The following is a 26,022-nucleotide window of genomic DNA, read 5'->3' on the forward strand; positions in this document are numbered from 1 at the left end:
CTAGCAGCTCGAATTGCACCAAACCAGGGGCCTTCTGCAAAGGGCTGTCTTTGGTAAGCAGACGCATTCTTTCAGCATACTGAAATTTCACAATCCTAATAACAGAGTGTTTCCGGACGGAGGTTGGTTGTGGAATTGGTGTTGGTCATGCAATACAATTTTTTCACACCATCCACAAGACATAGTCATCAACAAAATGCCAACCTTTAATCCAGCTTCCTCTTGCAGCAGAAAATATGTTAAGTAAAATTGTCTGTTATACACCTGCGGTCACCGATGGTGTGGAACTTTTTTGAAAACAGGGGGAAAAACACCAGTATTGTGATGTTTCAGTGAGCCTTGGTATCTCCCCACATGGGCGCAACCCAGCCATTTCATGTCTGACCAAATGATATATGTGATAAGGTACGGTGCTAAGAAACCAGAGACACCCCCATATTGCTAAATTTAGCTGAGAAGCGAAAGCTTAGCGAATGCTTGTAGAGCTTTTACTGTGCAAAGACCACACAGAAAAACAGCAGGCTTTTCTTCAGTTTGGTTTACTGGGGTTCAAAAATTATACAGTTCATGCTGAGATGCATCAAGGTCCAAAAACTTAGCTCCCTAGAGCAAAATTCAGTTACAAACAGTAAAAATTACACCACACAGTATAATGCAAAACAAAAAGCACAAAAGTGTACAGTCCAGCCCGAAAGATCAGAAGAGTAGCTGAGCTGCCCATTAGACAGTAATTATAGCCTGTTCCCAGAGCAGTTGGCCTTGAAGTTCAGATAGCACACAGCCTGTAAACAGCCGCTGTTCTTCCAGAACCCAGAGACACTTACAAACTACAAGAATTTTCTGGTGGCTTCTGCACCTATAAAATTTACTCCTTGACAATATGTGCACCAATTTTCACTTACTGGAGCATGCTAAAGATGTGCTGGAATTTCAACAACGCAGGCCCAGAGGATCTATTATCTCAAGATCTCAACACATGGAGCTTGTGATCAGAGTACACACATCATGATTTTTTTTTTTTAAAAAAAATTAATACAGGAGTCTTGTGGAAGACCTCTTTGTCAATTGATGCTTCCAGATTGATGCAATTCTTTTTTTGGGGGGGGGAATGCAATCACATACCAGCAAATTTATGTTGTGCAATCAAAGTTGATTTGAAGATCTTGCGCAACACACCCACTTCTGCTAAAGATCAGACTTTTTTGTGATAAGGGAGGTGACAGGAAAATGCACTGCTTGACCCAAGGTTTTAACTTCCCAGCAAATAAATCAGGATGATTGTTCATTAAACAGGTGGTTTGGAAGTGACTGATGTTGAAGAATCACACAGAACAGCCAACTCTCCTTGCTGTCAAAAGCCTTTGCTCAGTCCGTTGTCCCACCTTGTCCCACCCATGCCAGACTTATAACTCTATTCTAGCTACATGACACTCAAACCTCAGTATTCAGTATCAAGGTGCCTTTGATTAAGAGACGTTGAAACTAAGCTGGAGGTGGTTATTGTGTCATGCCCTGCTGATGAGTTTCCCTAGAGGTATCTGGCTGACCAGTCTTTGAGACAGAACACTCCAAGGATATAGGTTTTATCAAGGAAGGCAATTTTTGTATTTTTACAATTTGCAAGACTGAACTAGCCTATCACACTGAAATCAGTAATTGATGGAAATGTTCAAGATTGGTGCGTTAGCCTCTCCAGCTACAATCCTGTGATGCAGATTAGCCTGAAGAAATACCATTACTTGTCCAAGTCCACTCATAAAGTTCTAAAGTTGAACAAGGATTCAAACCTAGCTTTCACAGATAAATCTAGATTAGTATTCTGGAACTGAAGGTACCTAGGCAAATCTGCCTCCTAGCAGATCACAAACCTTTAAGCTTTGAAGCTAAGTTGATGTTGACACCTAAGACCACTTTAGCTAGGCTGAGGTCCATCTTGACCTCTCAATCCAGGGCATTTTGAAGTCTAAACCGGGAAATGTAAATGTCACCTGCATTACTGGCTAAATATATGAAATAAATGGAACTATTTGCAGTCTTTAAATGGTTCCCCAAAACTATCACTTCACCCTACTTAATGCTAGGCCCTAGCCTATCAAGTAACAGTAGGTTAATACGTTTATTAGTCCCAACTAGAAGGGCTCCAAGAAGTAAGCAAGCCTTCAAGTTCCTAAAAATGCTTATTAATTAGGCTAAATGCTATGCAAAAAGTGGAGGGAAGTTTATGTTGGTGGCAAGATGAAAAGAACCATCAACACTTTGTAATAACCTCTAAATCAGGGATGTCCAACAGGTCGATCACGATCTACTGGTAGATCCCCACGATGTTTTGGTAGATTGTGGTTGATCTCTGGCCCCCAATCCTCTACGTCCCTCCTCATCCCACCCTCCATTGTTGCTTGAACTCAGGAAGGGAAGACGGAGCTCCCTCTGTGTGGCTGTTTTCATCCATAGCAATGTTTTCATGTGTGACTTAACCCCAACTTCCCTTGCCTTCCTTCCCCACCCCAAAATGGAACTCCCCTCCCCAAAGAAGCCTGCAGCTTAACCCAAAAATGGGGCTTTCCTCCTCCCAAAAAAGGGGTAGATCACTTCCAGATTTTAATTCTGAAAGTAAATCGCAGTCTCTTGGGAGTTGGCCACCCCTGCTCTAAATGAAGTGAGGGAGGTACTGAAATTCTGCATGTTTACTTAGAAGTAAATCTTGCAGTAGTCAATGATATTTCCCTCCCCCAATTTTTTTTAATTTTTATTCTCCAAATTATTACAAACCAAATTAATTTTATATAATTTCTTAAAATCAGGTTTCCCGCTCCTGTTCGAAACATATGAGCGGGATACGCCAGTGGTGCGGCGGCAGAAGGCCCCATTAGCGAAAGCGCGCCTCATGTTAAGAACGTTTTTGGATTAAGAATGGACCTCCAGAACAAATTAAGTTCATAAACGGAGGTACCACTGTACCTTCAAACAGCCAAGCCCAGTCCTTTCAGCAGCTGACTGATTGCATACCATTAGCATATGTCGGTCCAGGAGCACCTCTTGATTAATGCCAATTGTCCGAATTATAGAGGAACTGTTTAGGGAAGCTTTTAATGTTTGATGCATTACTGCATTTTAATATTTTGTTGGAAGCCGCCCAGAGTGGCTGGGGAAGCCCAGCCAGATGGGCGGGGTATAAATAATAAATAATTATTATTATTATTATTATTATTATTATTATTATTATTATTATTACCACAAATCATGCCGGAGACAGAGGCTCGTCCATGGCAGGGACATGCTCCCAGATCGCACCCACTCTGCCTTTCAAATTGGAATACATGGGCTTGTGCAGCAAAGCATGATGCAGTGAGCTCCCCAGACCCCACTGGAGAACATTGCCAGGATTTTTGCCTCATAAATCCTGTCTTTCCCCTGCCTGAACCAGCATTGACTCCTGTTGTGACCGGAAACCAGTTATCAATGATTCTTCACTCCCACATAAATGTGCACAAGCCTTCGGTCTCAACTAGGTTAGGCTCTGCTTGGTGCAGAGATCTCAGGCTGCACCCAAAGGCTACGCAGGCCTGCTTTCCTTTCAACAACCAAGACAGAACTAGTGTTTATATTTTCAAAGAGAGATCATCCACATTTCTCTATGCCTGCAGCCTCAGGTGCAACTAGAGTTTCTGTGTTTTAGCACCTAGTGTGACCCAACTTAATTATGGCTGCAAACCTATTCCTATTTATCAGGTTGTTGAAAACCCCAGTGAACATTACTTCTAAGTAGTAGTAGTAGTAGTAGTAGTAATAATAATTTATTTATACCCCGCCCATCTGGCCGGGTTACCCCCGCCACTCTGGGCAGCTTCCAACAGAATATTAAAATACAATAACCTATTAAACATTAAAAGCTTCCCTAAACAGGGCTGCCTTTAGTAAACATGCATAGGCTTCCATCTGTATTAAAACACTTTCCCCCCATCCCAATTTAAGATTATAACGAACTGCAGTGGGACTTTCCTCTCACCTTGCCCAGCAACCAGCACCTTCTCACCCCCACTCCATTATTATTATTATTATTATTATTATTATTATTATTATTATTATTATTATTATTATTATTGCTTGTGTGTGTTTACACAACATTTAGCCTTAGGAAGAAATACGATGAACCTGGAAGTTTGCTCACATCCTTGTGATCACTCAGATTATATACACATACACACGCAAACACGCAGGAAACTTCTTAAACGCATTCTTGGTGGGGAACTACTGTATTCCAAAAAACGTGAGGACGGCTGTTAAATGCTGCCCTCTTCCAAAAACAAATCAATCAGCCAGAGGGATTGGCTTCCTCAGTTGTCCGCTTCCAGACCGCTTTGGCGGGAACCGTCCTTCACCACCAGACGCTCATACACAAAGCCTGCCTTCACCGCAGCGCGCGCACGTTGCGACCGTTGGCCATAGTAACGGCGAGGGCACGCATGCGCGCGGGGCTGCGTCTCCCTCGCGCTTCTCTCTCCAGTCGAGGAATAAAGGGAATCCAGCGGCAGATTCTGGAACGGGAGGTGGGGACGAGAGAGGGATAGAGCGAGACATACGGGGGTGGGGGGGGAGAGAACAGGGTTTTCATCTAGCCGTGACGGGCGTCTCATTTGTCCAGTCGCGTGTCCCCTATCTTCTCCGTCAGCCAATCACGGACTTCCAGCTTACAGGTCTTTCCAATCGCAGGACAGGACCTGCGCTGCCCTTCCCGCCCTCCGCTCCCCGCCCCTTTGCGTGCGTTATAGCAGCGGTCTTCTGTGAGGAGAATCGCTCGCGAGCATCACCGGCGCGGGCCTGTTCCGTCGGCCTCTTCGCCTGTCTTTGCGCGCCACTTGCGGAGCCCCGCGAGGGTCCCGTATCCTCCCTCACCTCCACTTTGCCGGCCCCGCCGCCATGTCCTCGCCGTCTTCTGGGGAGCAGTACGAGGAGGAGGAGGACGGCGCCTACGAGAGCCAGGCCAAGCGGCTGAAGCCCAGCGCCGCCGCCGAGGAGGGCGAGATCGAGTACGGGGCTGAGGAGGGCGAGAGCCGCAGGGAGAAGGCCGCTCCTCGCGCCGGGGGCTTCTCCGGAGGGGTAAGCAGGGCCGGCCGCTTATAGTCCGACGCGCTGGGAGCGAACGGCGGGTGGAGGAGACCCGAGGTGCGCCTACTCGGGAGTATATCTCCTGCGCGCCTTACTCCCAAGTCGGCGTGTGTAGCGCCGAGAGAGTAATGCTTACACCCGCAAATTGAAGAGGGTTTTTATACAAAAAAAATCATTGAAAGGAGAATCCCAAGTTGTTCTACTAAGTTCTGTTCCTTATTAGCCTTATGCATTTTCGTGTTTTCATATTGTTAACCTCCTTGAGATCCTGGGATGAACGGCGGTGTAAAAAAATGAATAATAATAATAATAGGCGTGCATGTGAGAAGAGAACTGGGCATGTTCCAGAAGGATCAGTCTGTTATGGTAAACGACATTTTAAGCTGCGACAGTTTTGTGTTGTTTTTTTTCAATGTCAACTTGTGGAAGAAGAAGATTCAATGAGCCGGAGAGACCCCTTCGCTGGATGCATAGTGGGGTTTGCCACAAGCCGACTGAGGATGCGTAGTTCCGCTTTTGTCCATCAAAGGATTTATTGTGCGGGAGGCAAAAAAACAATTCTCTTGGCTCCCTCTAATAAAACAACGGGGAGAGGGAGGTGTGTTTTCCATTGTTTACTTTTCTGAAGGCAGTTTGTTCTTACATCCCTGAATTGGCTTGTATTTATAACTTCGGCTTACATTCCCCCCCCCCCCCGAAATGCGGGGAGAGAGAATTGTGGGTGGAAACTGAGTATTGCAGCCTCCTTTCCTCTATATGTGTACATATTCACATGTTTTCATTCCTTAATGAGATAAGTAAGCTGTGTGCACAGGGTGCGGGGAATGATGACCATCTGTGTCCTTTCCTTGCAATAAAGAATAGTATGTTTCATTGGAGGGGCTCTGGCGTCCATGGCTTTTTTTTCATAGGGAGCCCTGCAGCGTTTGGCAGGCAGTGTATTTGTTCTCTCTGTGTGTGCGTCATACCCGTCAAGCAAAGGAACTACACTACAGAGAAAAGAGCCAGAGGGCTTTTGTCCTTTATTAAACAGTTGATCAGCAGTTGGAACAAATAAACCTACGGAGATTGTGGAAGCTTGGACATTCTTAAGAACAGACTGGACCTGTATCTTTAGGGGGAAATCCAGTATTGTAGGATAAACCTCTGTTAGGGGCAGGATAATTGCATTTGGATCAGCACATTTTTATTAACTGATAAATAACATTGAAATAATCCAATTTGTTGGGCACGTATTTGATGTCTGTTATGGTCTGAATTCTTCACATCCAAATTTTAACTCCCATTTCCCCATGTACAACCAAGGCAGCACAAATAAATTTCTTCGTTTTGAACATTTGTACTGTTGCTATAAAAATCCGTTATTGTACTGTTATTAGTAAAACTAAGTGTGGAATTTTCAGTCTTCAAAGCCTAAAGCAAGTAGACGCATGTATTGAAAAACGTAGTGCTATTATAGCTGCTAGTACACAAGGTACTTTTTCATTTATCATTACAACCTCCCTTTGCAGTATGTTAGATGGAGATATTTTTTCTTTATAAGTTTATTCTACTTCATGCTACAAAGTCAGCTGATCTCTGAAGCTGTTTCACTACATATTGCCATTGCCATTTTGTTCATATTCTCTCTAGCTAAGATCATGCAAAAACATTTGTCAAGTTTATCTCAGATTGGGACAGTTCAGTTTTGCACTATAATTGGAGTTTAAGAAAGATGTTAATAGAATTTTGTTACATATTACAAGATCCAAGAGCTCCCTTCATAAAAACATCAAGGCTCTACTTCCTTCCCCCTACTGTCCATATTTTTACAAAAGGTTTGGTTGGCATCTGTTACATATAAATAAAATTGTTGTTATGAGTATTTAATTTTAGAAATTCAGACGGCATTGCATATTTCACTATGGATTAGTTATTTTCAGCTCCTGAGATTTGTGCTGTCTTGTTCGGGAAGCTAAGGCTTGATTATGATCATTCTGCTTAGTTTGTTTGCTATAGAGCCCTGGCCATTATGATGCAGTGTTATTTCATTGGAAAGTGTGCCTCTTGTGGTCTATATGACATCTGCCTGGGTTAGAGTCCATGCTTATAGGAAAATTCATGAACAAGAAAAGAGAATACAGTACTAGCATTTTAATTTTATATTGTTATGAGTTTGGGGTGGGAGAAGTAGGCTGTATGCTTGAGCCCCTCTTCTAATTCCTGTATCCAGTACATTCATTTGCTGGAATATCCAGGCCAGCCTGGTAGTGGCCCTCTAAGTATGGGTCCTTAAGGTAACAAAGGGAGTGGCTCTGTGTCAGAGGACAAATAGGTAGGCCTCCCTCCCTCAACTGCCTGTTAGTTAAAAATAAAAAGGGTCAGAGTAGGGAGTTGAGTTACTTGAGCTAGAAGCTGGAAGCAAGGCTGCAGGCTGCAAAACCAGAGAGAGAGAGAGAGAGCCATGCCTGATTTCTCCTGGAATCCAAGGTGGTGGCTATGGAAGAAGCAAGACCCTCTTGGGTGTTAATGTTGTGAACCCCTCCATCACATAAATGCTCAGATTGTATATATGTGTTAATAAACCATATATCATAAAGTCACCTCAGTCTCCGCTGTCCCTCATTCCAAAAGAAACATGAACCCTGGAACCCCCGGAATCTTACACTGCTCAGAGAATGGGGTAGCATGCAAGAATATGTAGTGTGTTTCAGATAAATCGGCAGGTTATGATGTGGAGAGATATGGCTAATTTAAAATGATTTATGTTGGATGGATGTTTTGGGATACCTTCTTGGTCTGAGAAGTACAGAATTAAAATTATTTGCTGCTCCTGTCATTCTGAACTTGACAGTTATTCAAAATACTCCTTGTGAAATGAAAGTTAAGAGTTTTCCATTGTTATCTACAGAAAGGACCAATGGAAGCCTTTTTCTAAGCCTGATTGCTGTTCAGATATGGTTTTTGGGGTGGGTGAGTTTATACCTGGATATGGAAGGGTTAACCCTCCCCTCTCTGTCATGCAGTTCCCCTAACAAGCGCAGTTCACCCATTGGAGCCAAGGGGATCCTTATTAAAGCATAATTGCTCTGTTAGTGTGTGGGTGAGAGAGAGAGAGGGGAATGGGGTGGCCCAATTCACTGCTTTGCTTCTCCCCACTGCAGATATGTGGTCACCAAAAGTTAGGGAATGCAACCCTCAGGCTTAAAATGATTCTTCCTCCTACTCTAGTGAGTACTTGTGGAGCAGATTTTGCAGTCCTTCAAAATTAGACTTGCTAGGTATGCCTGCCCTCTCTTTCAATGTTACCATTTTAATTTGGGGCTTTTGTACATACATACTGCTTTAGAGCATATGTCCTCTCCCTCAGCAGGAGCGTACGTCTTCTCTGGTACTTTAAAAGGAAAAGCAAGCCGTCTCTTCCGGTATTGATAGTGTTCTACTTAACCATGCATGTTAGAAACCGGGATATGAACGCTATGAGCTAAATGACACCTTAAACCTAGGTTACGGACACAACAGCGGAATGTTTAGGTGTGCTTTTTTAATAACAAGAACACAAAGCTGAAAATGAATGAACTGCAGCTAAAATCTTATATTCATTTTTCACATGGTCTAGTCCTCATCTGAAGACTGCAAAAAACACAGCCATGTTTCCCCTACCTGCCCCCCTAATATTCTTAAGAGGGCCTCTTCTCCAGTCTTCAGAGTATGACTGGATGTGGAGAGGCAGAAAAAAGTCCTCCTTTCCTTCCACTCTGCAGTTTTAATCTGAATCTTAGGTGCAGTACTGTGCCTGGAGGTCAGAAACTGCTTGTGCTAATGAAATTCCTTGCTGCAAAATGTGCCTAGAACAATGGGAGTTTTGAATGCTAGGATCGACTATGGGAACTGGATCTTGACCAGTACTACTCAAGCACTAAGAATAAAATTCAGGGCTTTTTCCTCATCTGGAAAAGATCAGACTCCTACAGCTCAGTCCTACAAATATCTATTCAAAAGTCCTGTTGAATTTGATAGGGCTTAAAGGTATAGGTTTACAGCCTTACAGTCATGGACTTGCAAACTACCTATGACACATTATCCAAAACGTGTGGTTTTGTGCTATAAGCAGGGGTGAGCCTTGGGATGGAGGAGTTTGGAAAGTTTTGCTTTCCTTTAGCTGTAGTCTGTTTTCTGGTGTAACATAGTTAACGTTAACTATGTTAACATGTCATGGTTTCTGAAGCTGGCTTGTTAAATTAAGCAAAGTTAATGCTAATTACAGTTTCTAGTTTAGAATAGGGTTACATTTTGGCGAGTATAAACTTGAAAGTACTTTGTCAGTTAACCATCTATAATACTTTTTTATATTGAAATTGGAAAAATAAAGTCTATTGCTCTCTTTTGCTAGGATGCTGGTGGAAGTCATCACAAAGTTTCTGTTTCTCCTGTGGTCCATGTCCGAGGGCTCTGTGAATCAGTTGTGGAGGCAGATCTTGTGGAGGCGCTTGAAAAATTTGGAACCATATGGTATGTTTACTATATATTATATCTTCAGTGACTCGAAATGAACTTCATAACGCATTTAAAAAAGACTCCTTCAAGGCCTGTACTGGTACTCCTAAATTGAAACATAAGCCTCAAGCCTTGGAATTACCAAATCCTTCAGAAGTTAATTCTGAGGCAAATCATTGTGCTCATCTCCATATGGAAGCTGGGTAAGAGAACACTCTTATTTCTGTACTTCTACATTAGATATTTATATACCTTGGCTGCCAACCTGGCCTATTGTTACATGGACACATGTGCTGTAGATTTCAAACAAACTTCCATGGATTTTAAGAAATGTAGGAGATTTTCTTTGAGTTTGCAATAGTAATTGTTATTGTGAAGTTTTTAAGATCAGTTGTAACTTAATGATTTAATGATGGCCTTAAATGATGACACATTAACGGTTATTGTTTTTCCTGCAGCTATGTGATGATGATGCCATTTAAACGCCAGGCTTTGGTAGAATTTGAGGATATTGAAAGTGCCAAAAAATGTGTGACATTTGCAGCAGATGAACCGGTATATATAGCTGGACAACAAGCATTTTTCAATTACTCTACAAGCAAAAGAATTACCCGTCCTGGAAACACAGACGACCCCTCGGGTGGGAACAAAGTTCTGCTCTTATCAATTCAGAACCCTCTTTATCCAATTACAGTGGTATGTCTTAATCTTAAGCATAACTTTAAGTGACTTCAATGCATGATATTTTCCTTTCGAAGAGTTTTCTTTCTGTCTCATATCTTGCTCTGATAAACTCTCAGACCCCTTGTTTGCATTGAATGTTAATCTGAACCACAGCTTAGCATGTATGAGCAAATATGCAGACTCCCAGAGAGGAGATTGTGGCTGTGGCTGTTTTGCTTCTTCTCTATGCCATGGTTTTGCTCATCCTGTCATCCAAACCTTGGCTTGTAGTTTAGTGCTCCCTAGACAAACCACAAGCTGTAACCAAGCACTGTTCTATAGGTTGCAGCTTGTCTGGGAGGACTAAACCATGAACCCATGTTTGAACAACTCAGCAGCAGCAGAACAACAACAACAACAACAACCAGAAGGGAAGCAAAGCGGCTACAGTCTTCTATACAGGGGTCTGTATGTTAGCTTGTTCATAGAATCATAGTGTTGAAAGAGACCACAAGGGTCATCTAGTCCAACCCCTGGAATGCAGGATACTTTTGCCCAACATGGGGCTCAAACCCATGACCCCGAGATTAAGATTCTCCTGCTAAGCCATGGTTTGGCTTTGTTGAGTGTCAACGAGGTCATATACTTTAATCTTATAATGCAAATGAAAGCATCCACACAGATCTGTACATGTTATTCTTTATTTGTTCCATGCAAACAAACAGTTGGGGAGGATATTATTTCATTCAACAGAGATCTGTGCAGCAGAAGAGTTACTTTGGCTAGATAATTGTTTGGTTCTAATCTAAAGTCTGTGGTGAATGTTTTTGTACTCAACCAGCCCGTAATAGGAAGGAAAAAGGAAGACAATGAAATTGCTTCCTATTCAGCAACATCTCACTACTTATATTTTTGCTTGGAACTGCCAATCACTTACATTTCTTTACATTATTCTGATTTTACTTGTCATTGGTTCCTGATTTGTACACTATAATTGTACAGTGGTACGTCGGGATAAGTACTTAATTCATTCCGGAGGTCCGTACTTAACCTGAAACTGTTCTTAACTTGAAGCACCACTTTAGCTAATGGGGCCTCTTGCTGCTGCCGCACCACCGGAGCACAATTTCTGTTCTCATCCTGAAGCAAAGTTCTTAACCTGAAGCACTATTTCTGGGTTAGCGGAGTCTATAACCTGAAGTGTATGTAACCCGAGGTACCACTGTACTTGTCTTAACGGAAATCATATGATACAGTTTTAAATTATAGTATAGTATTTTAAAAATGTCTTTTATTTAGTCAGATTATTCAAAGACAAAAACTCAATGCAATATTCTATAAACTAGTATATTTGTAGCTTGTCCCAGATCACCCTTCTTTTAAACATGTAGGCATTATTCTATAGGTCAGTTGTGTATGTACCATGATTCATAGAGTCATACTATCTTTGTGTAATGAATAGCATTACCCTAGCACTTTGGTAAAATTCTTATGTTCACTGGTAATTTTAAGGTCTTGGGTTTTAGTGGCTACATTTGAGTGAGCCTTTCCCATTGTTTTCATTCTGTTTATTCCCAATTTATAAATGGTATATAGTATAAGTTAAAAATTATTTAAGGACACAAAAACTTTGGCAATCTTAGTAGTTGTTTGAAGCACATAGAGATAAAACCGAATTTAGGCTTACTGTTTTGATAATAAACTACAGCTAGAATGTTTCTCTACTTTTCTCTTACAGTTATCATATCCTTGCATTCTCTATGTAGCTATATATCTGTCACTGGGATAAATGTCTTTATCTATGTTTAGTACACAAGTGACATCCTCTAAAAAAAAACATTAGGTCCAAACTTTACCTGCTTAAAGGAGGGGATTTTGTTCTTGTGTGCTAATAACATTTTGAATAGCATTTGCCAAGTAAAGCTTCAAATACAGTATCTGAATATTTCCCTCATTCTTCTGTAGGACGTTTTGTATACAGTGTGCAACCCTGTGGGAAAAGTACAGCGTATTGTCATATTCAAGAGGAACGGAATACAAGCCATGGTTGAATATCCTTTTTGTGGTGACCTTTGTGTATATGCTTCTGAAGATTTTGTTCTAGGGATTTCACAGTGGCCTCAATAAGGGGAAGTGTTCCTCTCATGTTAATCCTGTCAGGCAAACAACTGTGCTAGAGAACTAGTGAACTCATCTCTGCATATCATCCACCTTCTGGCTTCTATCCCATGGTGAGGGCAGTGTAGACTAGTACCTAAACTGGGGGTGGAGAGCTTGTGATCCTCTAGATAGTGTTCGAGTGCTGCTCCAGTCATGCCCCATCCCTGGCCATGCTGACAGCAGTTAATGACCAGAGGAAATCCAACATTTGCTGGAGGGCCACGGGTTTTCCATCCCATATCTTTTCATATTTGACAATGTGAAGATTTTAATGTAGTGCTCATAGCAAGCACACTGCTCATATACTAGTCCTGTTTTAAAGTTGAACACATTTTGGAAATTACTTATTTGAAAAGGTCGTATATGCAATTTAAACCAATAGGGTTGCTGTTGATTTCATGTCCTTCATGTATTAGTCATTGACTCATACATAAAATTGGTGTTTCTGCATGTGTAATTAAAGAGCCTTGAGCAACTTCTAGATCTACTGTGTTGTGGTCTAAATTAGCTTAACTTGTGGCTGCTTGTTTTCTTGGTGGGGGCACCGATTTAAATAACAATCCTTAACATAAATCAAGTTTGAATCCGTTCTTTGTGCTCAGAAGGCAAAAGCAGCACTCAACGGCGCAGATATATATGCAGGATGTTGTACACTAAAAATTGAATATGCAAGGGTAATGATCATACTTTCTTCAGCTTCTAAACGGTTTCTTGGGAGAAAAGCAGTGATTAAGACTTGCTGTTTGTTTATATTTTAACAGCCAACTCGACTTAATGTCATTCGAAATGACAATGATAGTTGGGACTATACTAAACCATATCTGGGCAGACGAGGTAAGTGTTTTGGTAATTGTACTAAATGTGCATTTAAATATATACATATATGCAGTTAGCTTGTCTAATGTGTTAGTCACTTCAAGCCAGGTATTTCTGATGCAGCTCTTGTAATAGGCATCCTGACTTGTAATCCTGGAAAAGAATAATTCAACATTATTGCCCCCTGCTGGTTCCTATTGAGCTATTTAACAAGGAGCCCACACATGCAAGCATGTTTGCAGTACAAGGACTTGCATTTCTCCAAGCAGCTCTCACTCTTTGGAGGAGAGGACACTGATGCAGACTTTCCTTACAAACTACAAACTTGCACACTGCTTCTCCACGGGAAGGATTTTCCTCATTTGTTGGACAAGGCATTAAGAAGGATAGAGGACTCCAGCAGGCTGACTCTACACTTCATCATGCACCACATCGGCATCATCAACAGGCCCTCTGAAAAACCTCAGACTTGCAACTCACCTTGACTGCATACTGCATGCACCATCACCACAAGCATATCAAGGAGGACCACTTACAGCACTTCTGGTTTGCATGGCACGAAAATACCATGGTAGACTGTACCCATTCTAAACCAGTTTGCATGTGTTTCCAGTCTTATGTCCCTTTAAAATTACCATTGTAGAATGAAACACCATAAAATGGAAGATCCAAACTCTTGTTTCTCTCCTGTTCATTGCGGTAACTTTCTTTCTCATATGTAAGAGAAAATTGAAGTTAGGTTTTCCAGTGTAAATGCTTTCTAAAGGACTGCACTTACTTTAAAGATTAATTGAAATTTTGCTGTATGCTGTCAAGTCCCCTCAAGCACCAGTATTTGACACAAGGTCTAATTTGTCTAAGCATTTTTACTGCAAAGGCTAGTTTGAATAACAACTGCATGGAAATGTTAAAAAAAAAGCTATGTAGTTTGACTTCTGTAAATGTTCTTTGTAACTGAATGATTTGTGTATAATTTGCTGTAATGTACCTTTTGAAAATCTAGGCATTTATAACATGGAGGTGGGAACTTACCTTACCAAGGTAGAGTATCTTCTAAATTTTAAACATAGTGAAGGTTTCAACTTTCCTTTTAATTATTGCTGAAAGGTGGTTTTTACTGGTAGTGCTTTGGCTTGTAAAAATGTATTATTTAAAGGTTAGGGCTTGGACATGCGGAATTAAGTGTTTGTAAAAGGTTAATAAGGGGGCTGCAGTATTGGTTAGCAGATTCTCCACCTGCAGTACGTTACATTAAAGCTCACACTCCTCCTCCCCCAAACTACCAAACTGGGAAGTCACTGAGTTACCTTGGGCAATTCAGGTGTTAATTTTCTGAAATACATAGATACTATTCAAGCAACTGGCAGGCATGCAGTTCACACAGTATTTATGAACAGTGCCTTACCCCAGATATTAAACGATGTGAAATGAGAAATATTGGAAGAAAACAAGGCAGGTGCTTCCAAGTATGTGGCAATGTTCATTGGGATTTTTATTTTATTTCACCAGCAAATTCCATGTCCTATTGCAAACTGCTTTTGAAAGTGTTCTCGGTTGCCATGTACTGGAGGGGCTCCTCTTTTGCCGGGGGGATTAGTGTAAGATTCCCTAGGACATAAGGAATAAGTTGTGTGGCTCTTTATATCCAGTTTGCATACTTTTTATTTTGTACTCAAGTAGAGTTTCATGCAGAAAGAGAGCTGAATATACTGTTCATAGCTCATTTTCTAGGGAATCTGTAGTCCTCCAGATTGTGTTGGACTCCAAGTCCCATCAACCACCAGCAGCTTTGCCAGTAGTCAGGGAAGATAGGAGTTGTAGTTGAACAGCGTCCAGAGGGCCATAGATACCCCATCCTTGTCCTAGACAAGAAGTGATGGAGGGGAACAGAGATACAGATAGTCCTTTCTCCAAACAGGATTGCAGTTTTGAGAGTTAAACAATGTTTAGAATCTGTTATCAGCAATAGCCGTAATAATGCAGCACAGGGCATGCTTGAGACATTTCCTTTTAGTGTTGTGATCAGCATACTGATTGATAAGGAATGAGTAGCTTCGTCAACTTGTGATGTAGTACACACTGAGTTTCTTGGCATTGTCACACGAGTGGTCTACACAAAAGTGTCCTTGTGATGGGCTGCTTTACATGCATTCTTCAAACCATTCCTCTTAGGTTGTTGTCTGTTCCTCTCCCCACGGCCAACCAGTCTGCAAGATTCTGGCTTCAGGGAGAGTGTTCTTTGCAAAACAGGCTTCGGTTCTGGTTTCTTCAGACTGGAAACTGCCCCAGTTTAGTGTTTAAAATTTAAAGCAGGAGATTTAAACTGATGGCTGTATTAATTTATTTTACATTTTGCATCCTAAACTTTTCTTTTAGGTATGTCAGGTGGAAAAGATTGGTTTTGCTCAAGGGTACCCACTGATCTTCAGAACTTGGCAGTTTGAAATGAATTTTTTCATTTCCCAAGCTGAAGACTGCCATTGCATCTTACTCAAACATGTAATTCTGGTGGCTGATATTTGCTACTTCCGTTGTACAAAAATCCTGTCGTCTTATGTAACTTCAGGGCTGAATGATATGGCTAATATGTGAGATGAATAGCACTTCCAGGTCGGATAACACATGCTGAAATCTGTGGAAGTTGCTTTCTAGTAATGGGTTTGTGTTCTGGGTGCCACAATCTCTCTTTCCCACTATCAAAATCAAATTATTATACGACTAATTCCTTGATTTAACCTAGGTTGTTTTAGCAGTCTCAAACATTGGCAACAAACTTGAAATATTGTGCATTATCCACACTGAGATAGAACTGTTTGCTACTTCAGCTGGATATTTCTCATTTCCCATTGCACAATCAGTTGAGGTATTGGAACTTCAGATTGTCTAATGAAAAGAGCAGTAAAAGTTAAAGCTAACTGTGGCTTGTTCTTGTAATGCAGTTTTACTTCATTATTGCAAATAATTACTTTAGGTTGGTGTACTGCTTTTATCCAGTACTGTTGACCCCTTGGTTAACTTTACATTCTTGTATAAAATGCGGCTTGTTGGAAGAATGTTTCCTTGTTAAAAGTGCTTATAATAGTGCAATTTTTCAGTATTGCAATTATACAATAGACTGTATTAGTAGTATAGTAATGTATAGTCTTCACAGCACTTCCCCAGATCATAAGTTGTTAATATGATTATGTATGTACACAAATATGGTACTCTCTGTTTACTGATCATGAAACCATGTAATACAGGTTTTTGTTGGCTTATGCTGAAACTTCTTGAAAGAAGCCCACTTTGAAAATGTGTTGCTGTTGAAGCTAATAGTGTGATTCAGGTACTGTCCTTTGATTGTACTGCATTTAGAACTTGTTTTTATGAGAGTTATAGGTAATTTGTACTCTGCGGTATTGTGTGATGTTAAGAGAATTGTCCAGGCTTCTTAGGTTTAAAATGTCAAATCTTTTCAAACACAATATTCTCAAGTGAACAATAGTTTTGGTATCTTTCAACTGTGTTTTGTGCTGGAGCAAATCAACTTAAAACAGTTAGTTTACAGTATGCAAAGAAAATCTTAAAAGTAACGTGGATGTATCGGGCTGGCCACTATTGGACCTTTGCTCTGATCCAGCAGGGTTCTTAACCAGAAAATACTCCCCTCTGTCCTTACTGGTGAAGTTCCACTATCTTTAAGCAGGAGTTGCTTTTGTTTAATGATGCTTTCCCCCCCTTTAGATAGAGGGAAAGGCCGCCAGAGGCAAGCTATTTTGGGAGAACACCCTTCATCCTTTAGGCATGATGGCTATGGTAAGTTATATGGCTTCCTGTTATGGGTTAAGTTGGAAAATAGGCCAATACAGTTGTACATGTCTTGCTTCACTATTCAGGCACCAGTTCCCACATTTGTCTAGCTGCCCTCATTGTGCCACCTGAACCAGCTTGCTTTGCCTTAGTGCAGGGTGGGGAACCCCATGCCCAGGGGTCAGATTTGGCTCTCCAGGCCTGTTTAATTTATCCCCAGAACTCTGGCCCGGCCACTCCCCTCACTGGCTTGGCTTTGCACCCTGCATGTTTATATCTGGCTAGAATATGTCCTTGAACTCTGATGATGCCTCTTTCTTGGCTGGAGGGCTGACAGAGGTGTGGGAGCCTGTGTAGAAACAAGCCTACTGTACAGAGTTAAAATTTACATTTGTTGCTCCACCCACTGTTGCATCTGGCCCTGCCCATAACTGGCATGTGGTCCTCAGTAGGTTGGCCACAAGGGAATTGGATAGGGAGCCTTTCTCATGCCGTAGTGCACTTAGGTATAAAGATGTATTGAGTTTGCATTTTGTTATGGCTACATGGTGCATCCATTTATGACCAGTTTTTCATGATCTCATTTTTATTTTTAAATGCCACTCCATATTTTTTTTTACACAGCTTACTATAAATCAAGTTGTCATTCTGTGAACAAACAAGATTTTTTTGTAAATTGCAGTTAACTTTGTCACAGTAGAAAATGAAACATTTCTTAATACTTCTCATATTGCACACATAAATCACTTCTAAGACTGAGGTTGAAACTTGCAGTAGCACACTTAGACCACCATCTAACACTTAGGTGTGCTGAAGCTCATTGAAATCAAAACAGTGGAGTCCTTTATTCTTAAGTCTGGCTTGTGGCTTTAGCTGTTTATCCTGTGTTAGTCAACTGATCAACCGACCGCCCCGCTCTGCATTCATTATCTGTGTAGAAGACCACCCCAAATTTTTGCCTACAATTTTTTTTAGCAAGAATCATCTTGTACATGGGAAAAAACGGTATATTTTGGTCGCTTGTGTTAACATTCTTGTCTAGATAAACAATGTTTCAGTAGTTGATACTAAATCTGCATAGCCCATTATAGCAAAACCTAAAACTGGCAGCTTCTTCTTCTTTTTATTTAATATTTTCTTGATTTACAAAAGTGTGTGCAATGTCTTTCTCTTGTTTATATTTTTTTTCCATGTAACATTTATACAAATCAGTTTCCTTTGTTGAGACATAGGGGAGGGAAAGGGGGAGGGGATGATGGGTAAAACTGGCAGCTTCTGAAACTTGGCAGCTTTAATCTTCATATCAGATCAAATAAAACTTTTCCCAGCCAAATTAACTAGACAGTACTTTCTCTTTAGGATCGCATGGTCCACTGTTACCATTACCGAGCCGATACCGAATGGCATCTCGGGATACTCCAGAGCTTGTGGCTTACCCACTTCCCCAGGCTTCCTCGTCTTACATGCATGGGGGGAACCCCTCGGGTTCAGTTGTCATGGTTAGTGGATTGCACCAGCAAAAGATGAACTGCTCAAGAGTTTTCAACTTGTTCTGCTTGTACGGAAATATTGAAAAGGTAAAAGAAAAAGTCTAGGCACATAATAATAATAAAATAATAAAAATAATATAATTTTATTATTTATACCCCGCCCACCTGGCTAGGTTTCCCCAGCCATTCTTAAACTTAAAAGAATAATGAGCAATTACTGTGAAGAGAAACCGGAGCTACGCATATTCCAACCAAATTGGAAAATGTCCTAAGTTACCATCCTTTAAACTGTATTGTCTTTTTCTTCCAAAAAAACCCAACAACCCTGCAGGTGAAGTTTATGAAGACTATTCCAGGCACAGCTTTAGTGGAAATGGGTGATGAATATGCTGTTGAAAGAGCAGTCACGCATCTCAATAACGTCAAATTGTTTGGGAAGAGACTTAATGTTTGGTATGTGTGCATTTCATCTGAGTACTAAAGCTAAAGCACATATTGAAATGTGTAAGTTGTCTAGCAGTGTTTAATACTAAAAGTGCTGCTGAATAAAGTGGGTTTTTTTAAAGAATACTATTCTTATATGCAAAGAGTAAACTTCGTTATAACACTTCGTTAATGTAAAGACTTCTATATTTGATATCCTTCAATAACTTGACAAATGTCAGGCATTAAAGTGAGACATACAAATGAAATGTAGATTATACTTTTGAGTTCATATTTTGTATGTTAAGAAATTTGCTTTGTGAATTCCATAAAAATGATCCCCCCTTTTTTTACACTCCCCAAACATGTTCTTAAATATGTGCTCTTTATTTGTAGTGTATCCAAGCAGCATTCAGTTGTTCCTAGTCAGATATTCGAGCTGGAAGATGGGACAAGCAGTTATAAAGACTTTGCAATGAGCAAGAACAATCGCTTTACCAGTGCGGGTCAAGCTTCCAAGAATATCATTCAGCCACCATCCTGTGTGTTGCATTACTATAATGTTCCACTGTGTGTGACTGAAGAGAGCTTTGTAAAGGTAGGTAGCTGCAGGAATCATAGCTGTTAAAGTGTAATTTAGGTTTTAGATGTCAGTATTTATTAACCCCCTTAAAGTAGACTCCATTTTTTATATCTTAGATCAGGGATGGAGAACTGGATCTGGCCAGTGAGCTGGATCTTGCAGCTACACTCACTACAGGCCAGTTTTGATAGGTGGGCGGAAGCACACACCAGTCAATAATATGACATGTGATGCCTATCAAAGTAAAAAGGGGATCGATATAACCACTGATCAGCTGATGGACAGTTAAGGTGAATTCCCGGCACCGATTGGCTGAATCTGGTTGGAATGCACCTTCAAAGAGACTTGTTGCCTTATCATAGACTGGTTTGAATTGTGGCCGTCTGCTAAAAAGGAGGGGGAAACCATTTTAGCAAGCGGTTTAAAGGCAAACCATTTTCCGCTCATGGTGCAGTTCCTTTTGAAGGTGCTCTCCCACTGCCATTCAGCTGATTGGCAGTGGAAGTGTGCTTTGCTTCAGTAGCATGACACCATTTATACTGAAACTGCTTGCTAAAATGGAAGAAAAAAACCTCTTGTTTTAGCAAGCTATTTTCGTGCAGACCACTTCAAAACAGAACACTTGGGTGCACTAGAGAGGGGTCCATGCTGGACCTATTGAGCTCTGCAGGCTGGAGGTTCCCTGCTGCTGTCTTAGATGCTTAGATGCTTAAAAAGTAAGTTAATCAACCATTTTGTGCCAAGTGTCCTCCTTATCCCAGAAATCGCCAGTTTCTGCGGCTTTGAAGTGACATCCTCTAGAATAGATTGTTGATGTTTAATGAACATATTTTCACTTTGTTGTTCCAGCTGTGTGATGATCATGAAGTTCTGTCTTTTATCAAATACAAAGTATTTGATCCAAAGCGTAAGTGAATATTTGACTTTATTTAAGTGCTCAAAGAATCCTAACTTACCGATGGTGGTTTGAAGCAAACATTTTAAACTTTTGTTTTGACAGCTTCAGCCAAAACACTTTCTGGTCTGTTGGAGTGGGAATGCAAGACAGATGCAGTGGAAGCCCTTACAGTACTTAATCACTACCAGATAAGAGTCCCTAGTAAGTCACTGTATTGAAACTTTCCTAAAGGGTTTTATCAATTTATTTTAAAGAATTTATATGCCATCTCACTAATATAATACCAAGACTGTGTGCAATAAAACAATCCAGTACACCAGTGGTGTTCATGGCACCCTGGGTGCCTTGAATGATGGTCCGGGGTGCTGTGGGCAACACTGGCCTTTGTCAGTGAAGGACAACGAAGAAAACATGTAAAATGATAACTGGTAACTTTCTCTGCCCTAAAGTGAAAGTAAGAGCAGAGGCCTTGATTTACAAGCTCAGTATCTAGTAGTCATTCTTTGTGAGTGATGTCACAGGTATTTTCCAATAGCAACTTGGTTAATTTGTGTACCCACATACCATGCAGTGACCACAACAGCAATAGATGTATTAGGAGAAAACTGTGTTTCCCATCAAGACGATAATGGTCTGATTGTGTGATACTTCTGCATCAGAAGTGCCACTGTGATGGAAGCCCTGGGAACAACACCCTATAAAGCCATGTTTTCATGGAACTGGTTTCTTAGAAAGACAGTGTTTTCTTTCTAGGGGAAAGGTTTGGTTGAGTTTTGATGCATTATGCACTTGCATGCTAGAAATAGATTCTAGTATTTTAGTAGCAGTTTTTCACAGTAGTTAAACACTTGCTTTAAGAAATATATTTTCTCAGACAAACAGGCTGACATAAGGCACAAAACCATCGAAAATGACATTCTTAACAGTTTCCCTTTTATCTTGCAGATGGCTCTAATCCTTATACCTTGAAGCTTTGCTTCTCTACTTCCTCCCATTTGTAGAGCAGAGGACAGCACGTTAAGGAGCGCCTTCCCTCTTTATTTACACACTTGAACAAATCGTATGTTGTCTGCAGGCTCTAGGTTTTCTTGTCTCAATCTAACTTAAGTTCATTTTGTTTTATAATGAAAGTGTTTTTACACAACCATTTCCCCGTTGGCTTCTGAAGAGTAGATGACAGTATATTACATAGAGCTTTTTCACTTGTGTAACGGTTATCTACAGGTGTTTGAACTGCCTTATAGGCAGCATGTGCAAAAAACTGTATACAGCAGACCTTAAACACAGTTTCCACACAGCAGTAAAATGTACATTTTCATTTACAATCACTATTTTCCACTTCGGTTTAAATGGCAAGTTGGATTATTATATTGGAATATTAGATGTAAAATTGCTGGTTAATTCTGGTTAAAACTGTATGCATTGCAACAATTTTAAAAGCAGAACTAAATTTGTAAACCCTTTTCACTTTGATATTTAGTAATATAACTGTCACTGATTTTTAAGAGAAACTTCACAGGAAGAAAGATTTTTTTTTCCAGAATGAATTGAAAATTACTTTAAATAGTGTCTTCTCAGAATAATTTTTCACTCCCATTAGCATGATGTCCTTATTGCTAATCCTAACCTGGAATGTCCTTACAAAAAATAAACACCAACCTGAATGAATACAGTTTCTCATTTGCTTTGTGATGACAGTCTTTGTCACAGGATGGTTTTACGTCCTTGTATTAACCAAGCTAGGGAGGGGAGAGACACAAAACAGCAAGGCAGACCCTGGGACCCTGCTGATGTGTAGAGAGAAGCTCACACCTACTCATATCTCCTGCGTGGCTTACTTCCAAGTAGTCGTGTGCAGCACTGGGACCTTAATGCTTCAATTCCTCCCCACCCTTCACAATACACACAGATTGGGGAGGGAACGGGGATTCTTTAAAAAAATAATTATAGTTTTTCTACTAAGTTTTATTTGTATGTTATGCGTTTTCATGTTTTTATATTGCAAACCACCCTGTGATCCTCAGATGAAATTTAGTGGATGATGATGATGATTTTTGTTGCTTTTTTCTAAACTTTTTCCAACTTTTGGGAATACCTAAAGTTTATCTTTGGATCCAAACTGTAGATCAGGGGTTGGAATCTGTGGCCTTCTGCATATTGTGAATTCCAACTCCCATCAGCCCCAGCCATCATGGTAAAGGAGAGCCACAATTCCCCCTCCTTGGAGTAGTGGGTCCCAGCTGACTCACGAGTTGAAGACCGATATGTTAGAAGACTTCATTAATTTAAAGTATCCAATCAGGTCGTTTAGGCCAGAGTAGGCAACATACAGCATTTTTATGTGCAAATTGGTCATCCTATGAATTTGTGATTGATACAAGAACCAATTTCAGATTTGGGGGCGGGCAGGAGGGGGGAATCTTTTTAGTTGGTATTTTTAGACCCATGGGAGCCAGAAACCTGTGCCAGATACAATGCGGGTGTACTAGTAAGAGCTGTGATTGATTTGAAGTAAACCACCAGAGCTCTTACCAATACATCCCAATCTACCTTCTGCCCACCCCTACTCTAGTGCTCCCTAATAATTATGGTGGAAAAAAACCATGTGCTTTCAGGGTGTTCCCTGCAAAGCAGCCACCAGAGGGAGGCCTGCAGCCAGGGATTAGCTTCCAAACACTCACCTCTCCTACAGGAGAGAGATTTAAACATCAATCCTATCTGTAACCAATTCTTTTTATTGTCTAGGAATGGGTAACTGATATAATTAGGAATGTGTCTAATTGTTTCAGAGCTTGTGCACTTACGGATGATACAAACCTTGACAAGGTTTCCTTTGCTTGGGGCAGAACAATAGCCTCCTTTTCCAAGGTTTATGTTGAATTGTAGTGGCAGGCCTGGTAACAAAAAGCAGGATTCTTCTGCACCTCGTTTCTTAAAGCTAGCTTTCATTTAGGAGTAAAGGACTGCAAAAAGTAAGAAAACCTTATTCACAAGAATAAAACTATTTCACACTTGGCTTCTCCAAGCAGTAGCTATTAAGCAAGAATTTATAGATTCCTTATTTCTCTAATGAGAAGTGGCAATTGCATTTCCTCAAAAGCAAGAGTAGCCAGCGTGGCACCTTCCAGACACTGCAAACAATAAGCCCCTGCCAACATGGTTAATGTTCAAGGATGATGGGAGTGGGAGTTCCCCATATCTGAAGGGTGCTGTGTTGAGAATCCCTCTTCTAAAGGTTCAGGTTCCCAGTTTGGTGCTGCTCTTGGATCCAGCTTTGTCACCAGAAGCCCAGCTGACTACAGTGGCATAGAGCACCTTTACCAGCCGAGGCTGGTGATCCGACTTTTTTTGTGTGGATGTAGCTGCGGTTGCCCTGGTAACATTCAGGTTAGACTACTGCAATGCAAACGAGAAGCTACTCCTGAAGAATACTCAGAAACTGCAGTTAGCTCAGAAGACAATTCCTTGAGGGTCAACTTGCATCGGGCTCTGAGAACATACCTCACCCAGTACTAAAATATATCCATTGGGTCTTATTTCTGAGCTCAGTTCAAAATGCTACCAATAGACTTTACCCCCATGAATTTGTCTACATACAAGGGTATTTTGTAGCACCAGAATGAAGGTGCCACTGGTGCAGCAGCAGCAATCTGCAGAGGAAACTGGCACAGCCTTCTTGTAGACTGTATCTGTCAGGTGCACACATGATTGTTTGCATTAAATGGCCATGGTTCTTATTTAAAAATATGTTGACACTGTTATGCACATAACCCCCAGCAATTAAAATGAACTTTGAAGTACAGTGGTGCCTCGCAAGACGAAATTAATTCGTTCCGCGAATTTTTTCGCCTAGCGAATTTTTTGTCTTGCGAAGCACGGTTTCCCATAGGAATGCATTGAAAATCAATTAATGCGTTCCTATGGTCCAAAAAAGTCCAAACAAAGCCAAATTTGGTACAACAAGAGTTTATTAAGTGCTCTTTAAAGTCACACATACTGTAAAGAGCATTTCAAAATTCTAACCCATAATTTTTTTAAAAAAACAGCAGAGTGGCCCAATGGTCACAGAAAATCATAAAAATGCAGAAAAAAACCACAAGCTTCCAGATTCTTGCAACCCCCTTCCCAACACCAAGTCCTTGAATTCCAAACACCCCAACCCAAAATCCAACCCCCCAAAAAAGTTTTAAAAGCTTAACTTACCAAATGGCTGCAAAAGAAGTTTTGGAAAAGCTTCAAAAATCACCAAAGTCTTTAAAAACCTCAAAAAAGGCTACTATGTACACTGCGTTCTATGAGTTGCTCCTCGAAGTCAAGTCGCAACTGTATTAACGGTGTTAAGAAAAAGGAAACAAACTTGCAAGACGTTTTTGTCTTGTGAAGCAAGCCCATAGGGAAATTCGTCTTGCGAAGCAGCTCAAAAACGGAAAACCCTTTCGTCTAGCGAGTTTTCCGTCTTGCGAGGCATTTGTCTTGCGGGGCACCACTGTACTGGGTCGATTCTCCTCTTCCTCCCAGAATTGAGGTCAATCATTCCAGAAGTCAGTCTGCCTTTATCTAGCTTGCAGGCATAAACCAGTCCCAAAAGTCATTGTGTGGTACAAACAATTTTAGAGATCCTTTTTGCCTGTGTATATGATGACAGGCAGCCACTTAGCCACAAATTGGCCCTTAGTCACTATTCACTTAGCACTGCAATGCCAGGTAAGTTTTTTTTTAATCCAAGGCTAGTTGCCAAACCCCGGTGATCCAGTCCTTAATTGCAAAGTCTGCAGCCTTCTAGTTGCCTGCTATCTCTGCCCAAGTTCCTTATGAATAATTTCCCCTTTCTGCCCCCCTGGAACAGATAGAAGGCCAACAGTATTACAATCTGGGCTGTAACATTTGAAATGAACCCAAACTCTGCCTGCCTAAAGCCCTGGGTTGTTGAACATGTCCACCAAAGATGGAATACGGTTCTTGTTTCATGTTTCCCAGGACTACTACCTATAAAAGCCAGTTCTCATTACAGCAATTGCAGTAGGCAATGGGGGCACATGGGGGTGGGGCAAACAAAACTGTCCTGATGTGAGTCACCCCAGCCACCTCCAATCTATTCATTGCATGGGGAAGGCCTCTTTGTGTTCACTTGAGCACGAGACTTCTCTGAAATGAGGGGACTCTTGCTTTATTGGGATTCCCAAATGCATGTAGGGTTTTATGTTCAAGCGAACCCAGGGATGGTCCAGGGTTGGGGGCGGGTGGTGCAATGCATGCAGAGACATTGAGGACAGGGCTCTCTTGTGCACCCCTGCTTTCAGCTTTCATGCAGTGGCGTAGCGTGGGTTGTCAGCACCCGGGGCAAGGCAAGTAATTTGCGCCCCCTAACCCGTGGATTTGTGCCCCCTAACCCGTGGATTTGCGCCCCCTAACCCCCAGATGGTGCGGCCGGGCCCCCTTCCACCCCCACACTATGCCACTGCTTTCATGTATTCAGTCAAATATCTAAGCACGTCTAGTATGCTCAACGAAAGGAACCCAGGATGGGGCCTTTTAGAAAGGAGCCACCCCTTTTTTTAAATGGCTGCATTCATCTGCAGCAGGCAGCAGGTTTGGCTTCTACCCTGCAGCTGGGGAAT

The 26,022-nt window shown here is 41.2% G+C and overlaps 1 protein-coding gene across 1 annotated transcript; it reads left to right on the forward strand.

Annotated features, from left to right (window-relative positions):
- The first annotated feature begins 4,736 nt into the window (after positions 1–4,736).
- LOC308584021 (heterogeneous nuclear ribonucleoprotein L-like) lies at positions 4,737–22,072 on the forward strand. Its single transcript, XM_081188650.1, has 13 exons — positions 4,737–5,097; positions 9,479–9,597; positions 10,041–10,278; positions 12,211–12,295; positions 12,982–13,079; positions 13,167–13,239; positions 16,945–17,016; positions 18,370–18,587; positions 18,832–18,953; positions 19,320–19,521; positions 20,356–20,413; positions 20,507–20,605; positions 21,350–22,072. Exons 1-13 carry the CDS (start codon positions 4,918–4,920, stop codon positions 21,403–21,405), a joined length of 1,620 nt encoding a protein of 539 aa, XP_081044776.1. The 5' UTR covers positions 4,737–4,917; the 3' UTR covers positions 21,406–22,072.
- The last annotated feature ends 3,950 nt before the right edge of the window (positions 22,073–26,022 follow it).

The sequence above is a fragment of the Podarcis bocagei genome, assembly GCF_964188305.1.
Source record: "Podarcis bocagei genome assembly, chromosome: 3".
Taxonomy (NCBI): domain Eukaryota; kingdom Metazoa; phylum Chordata; class Lepidosauria; order Squamata; family Lacertidae; genus Podarcis; species Podarcis bocagei.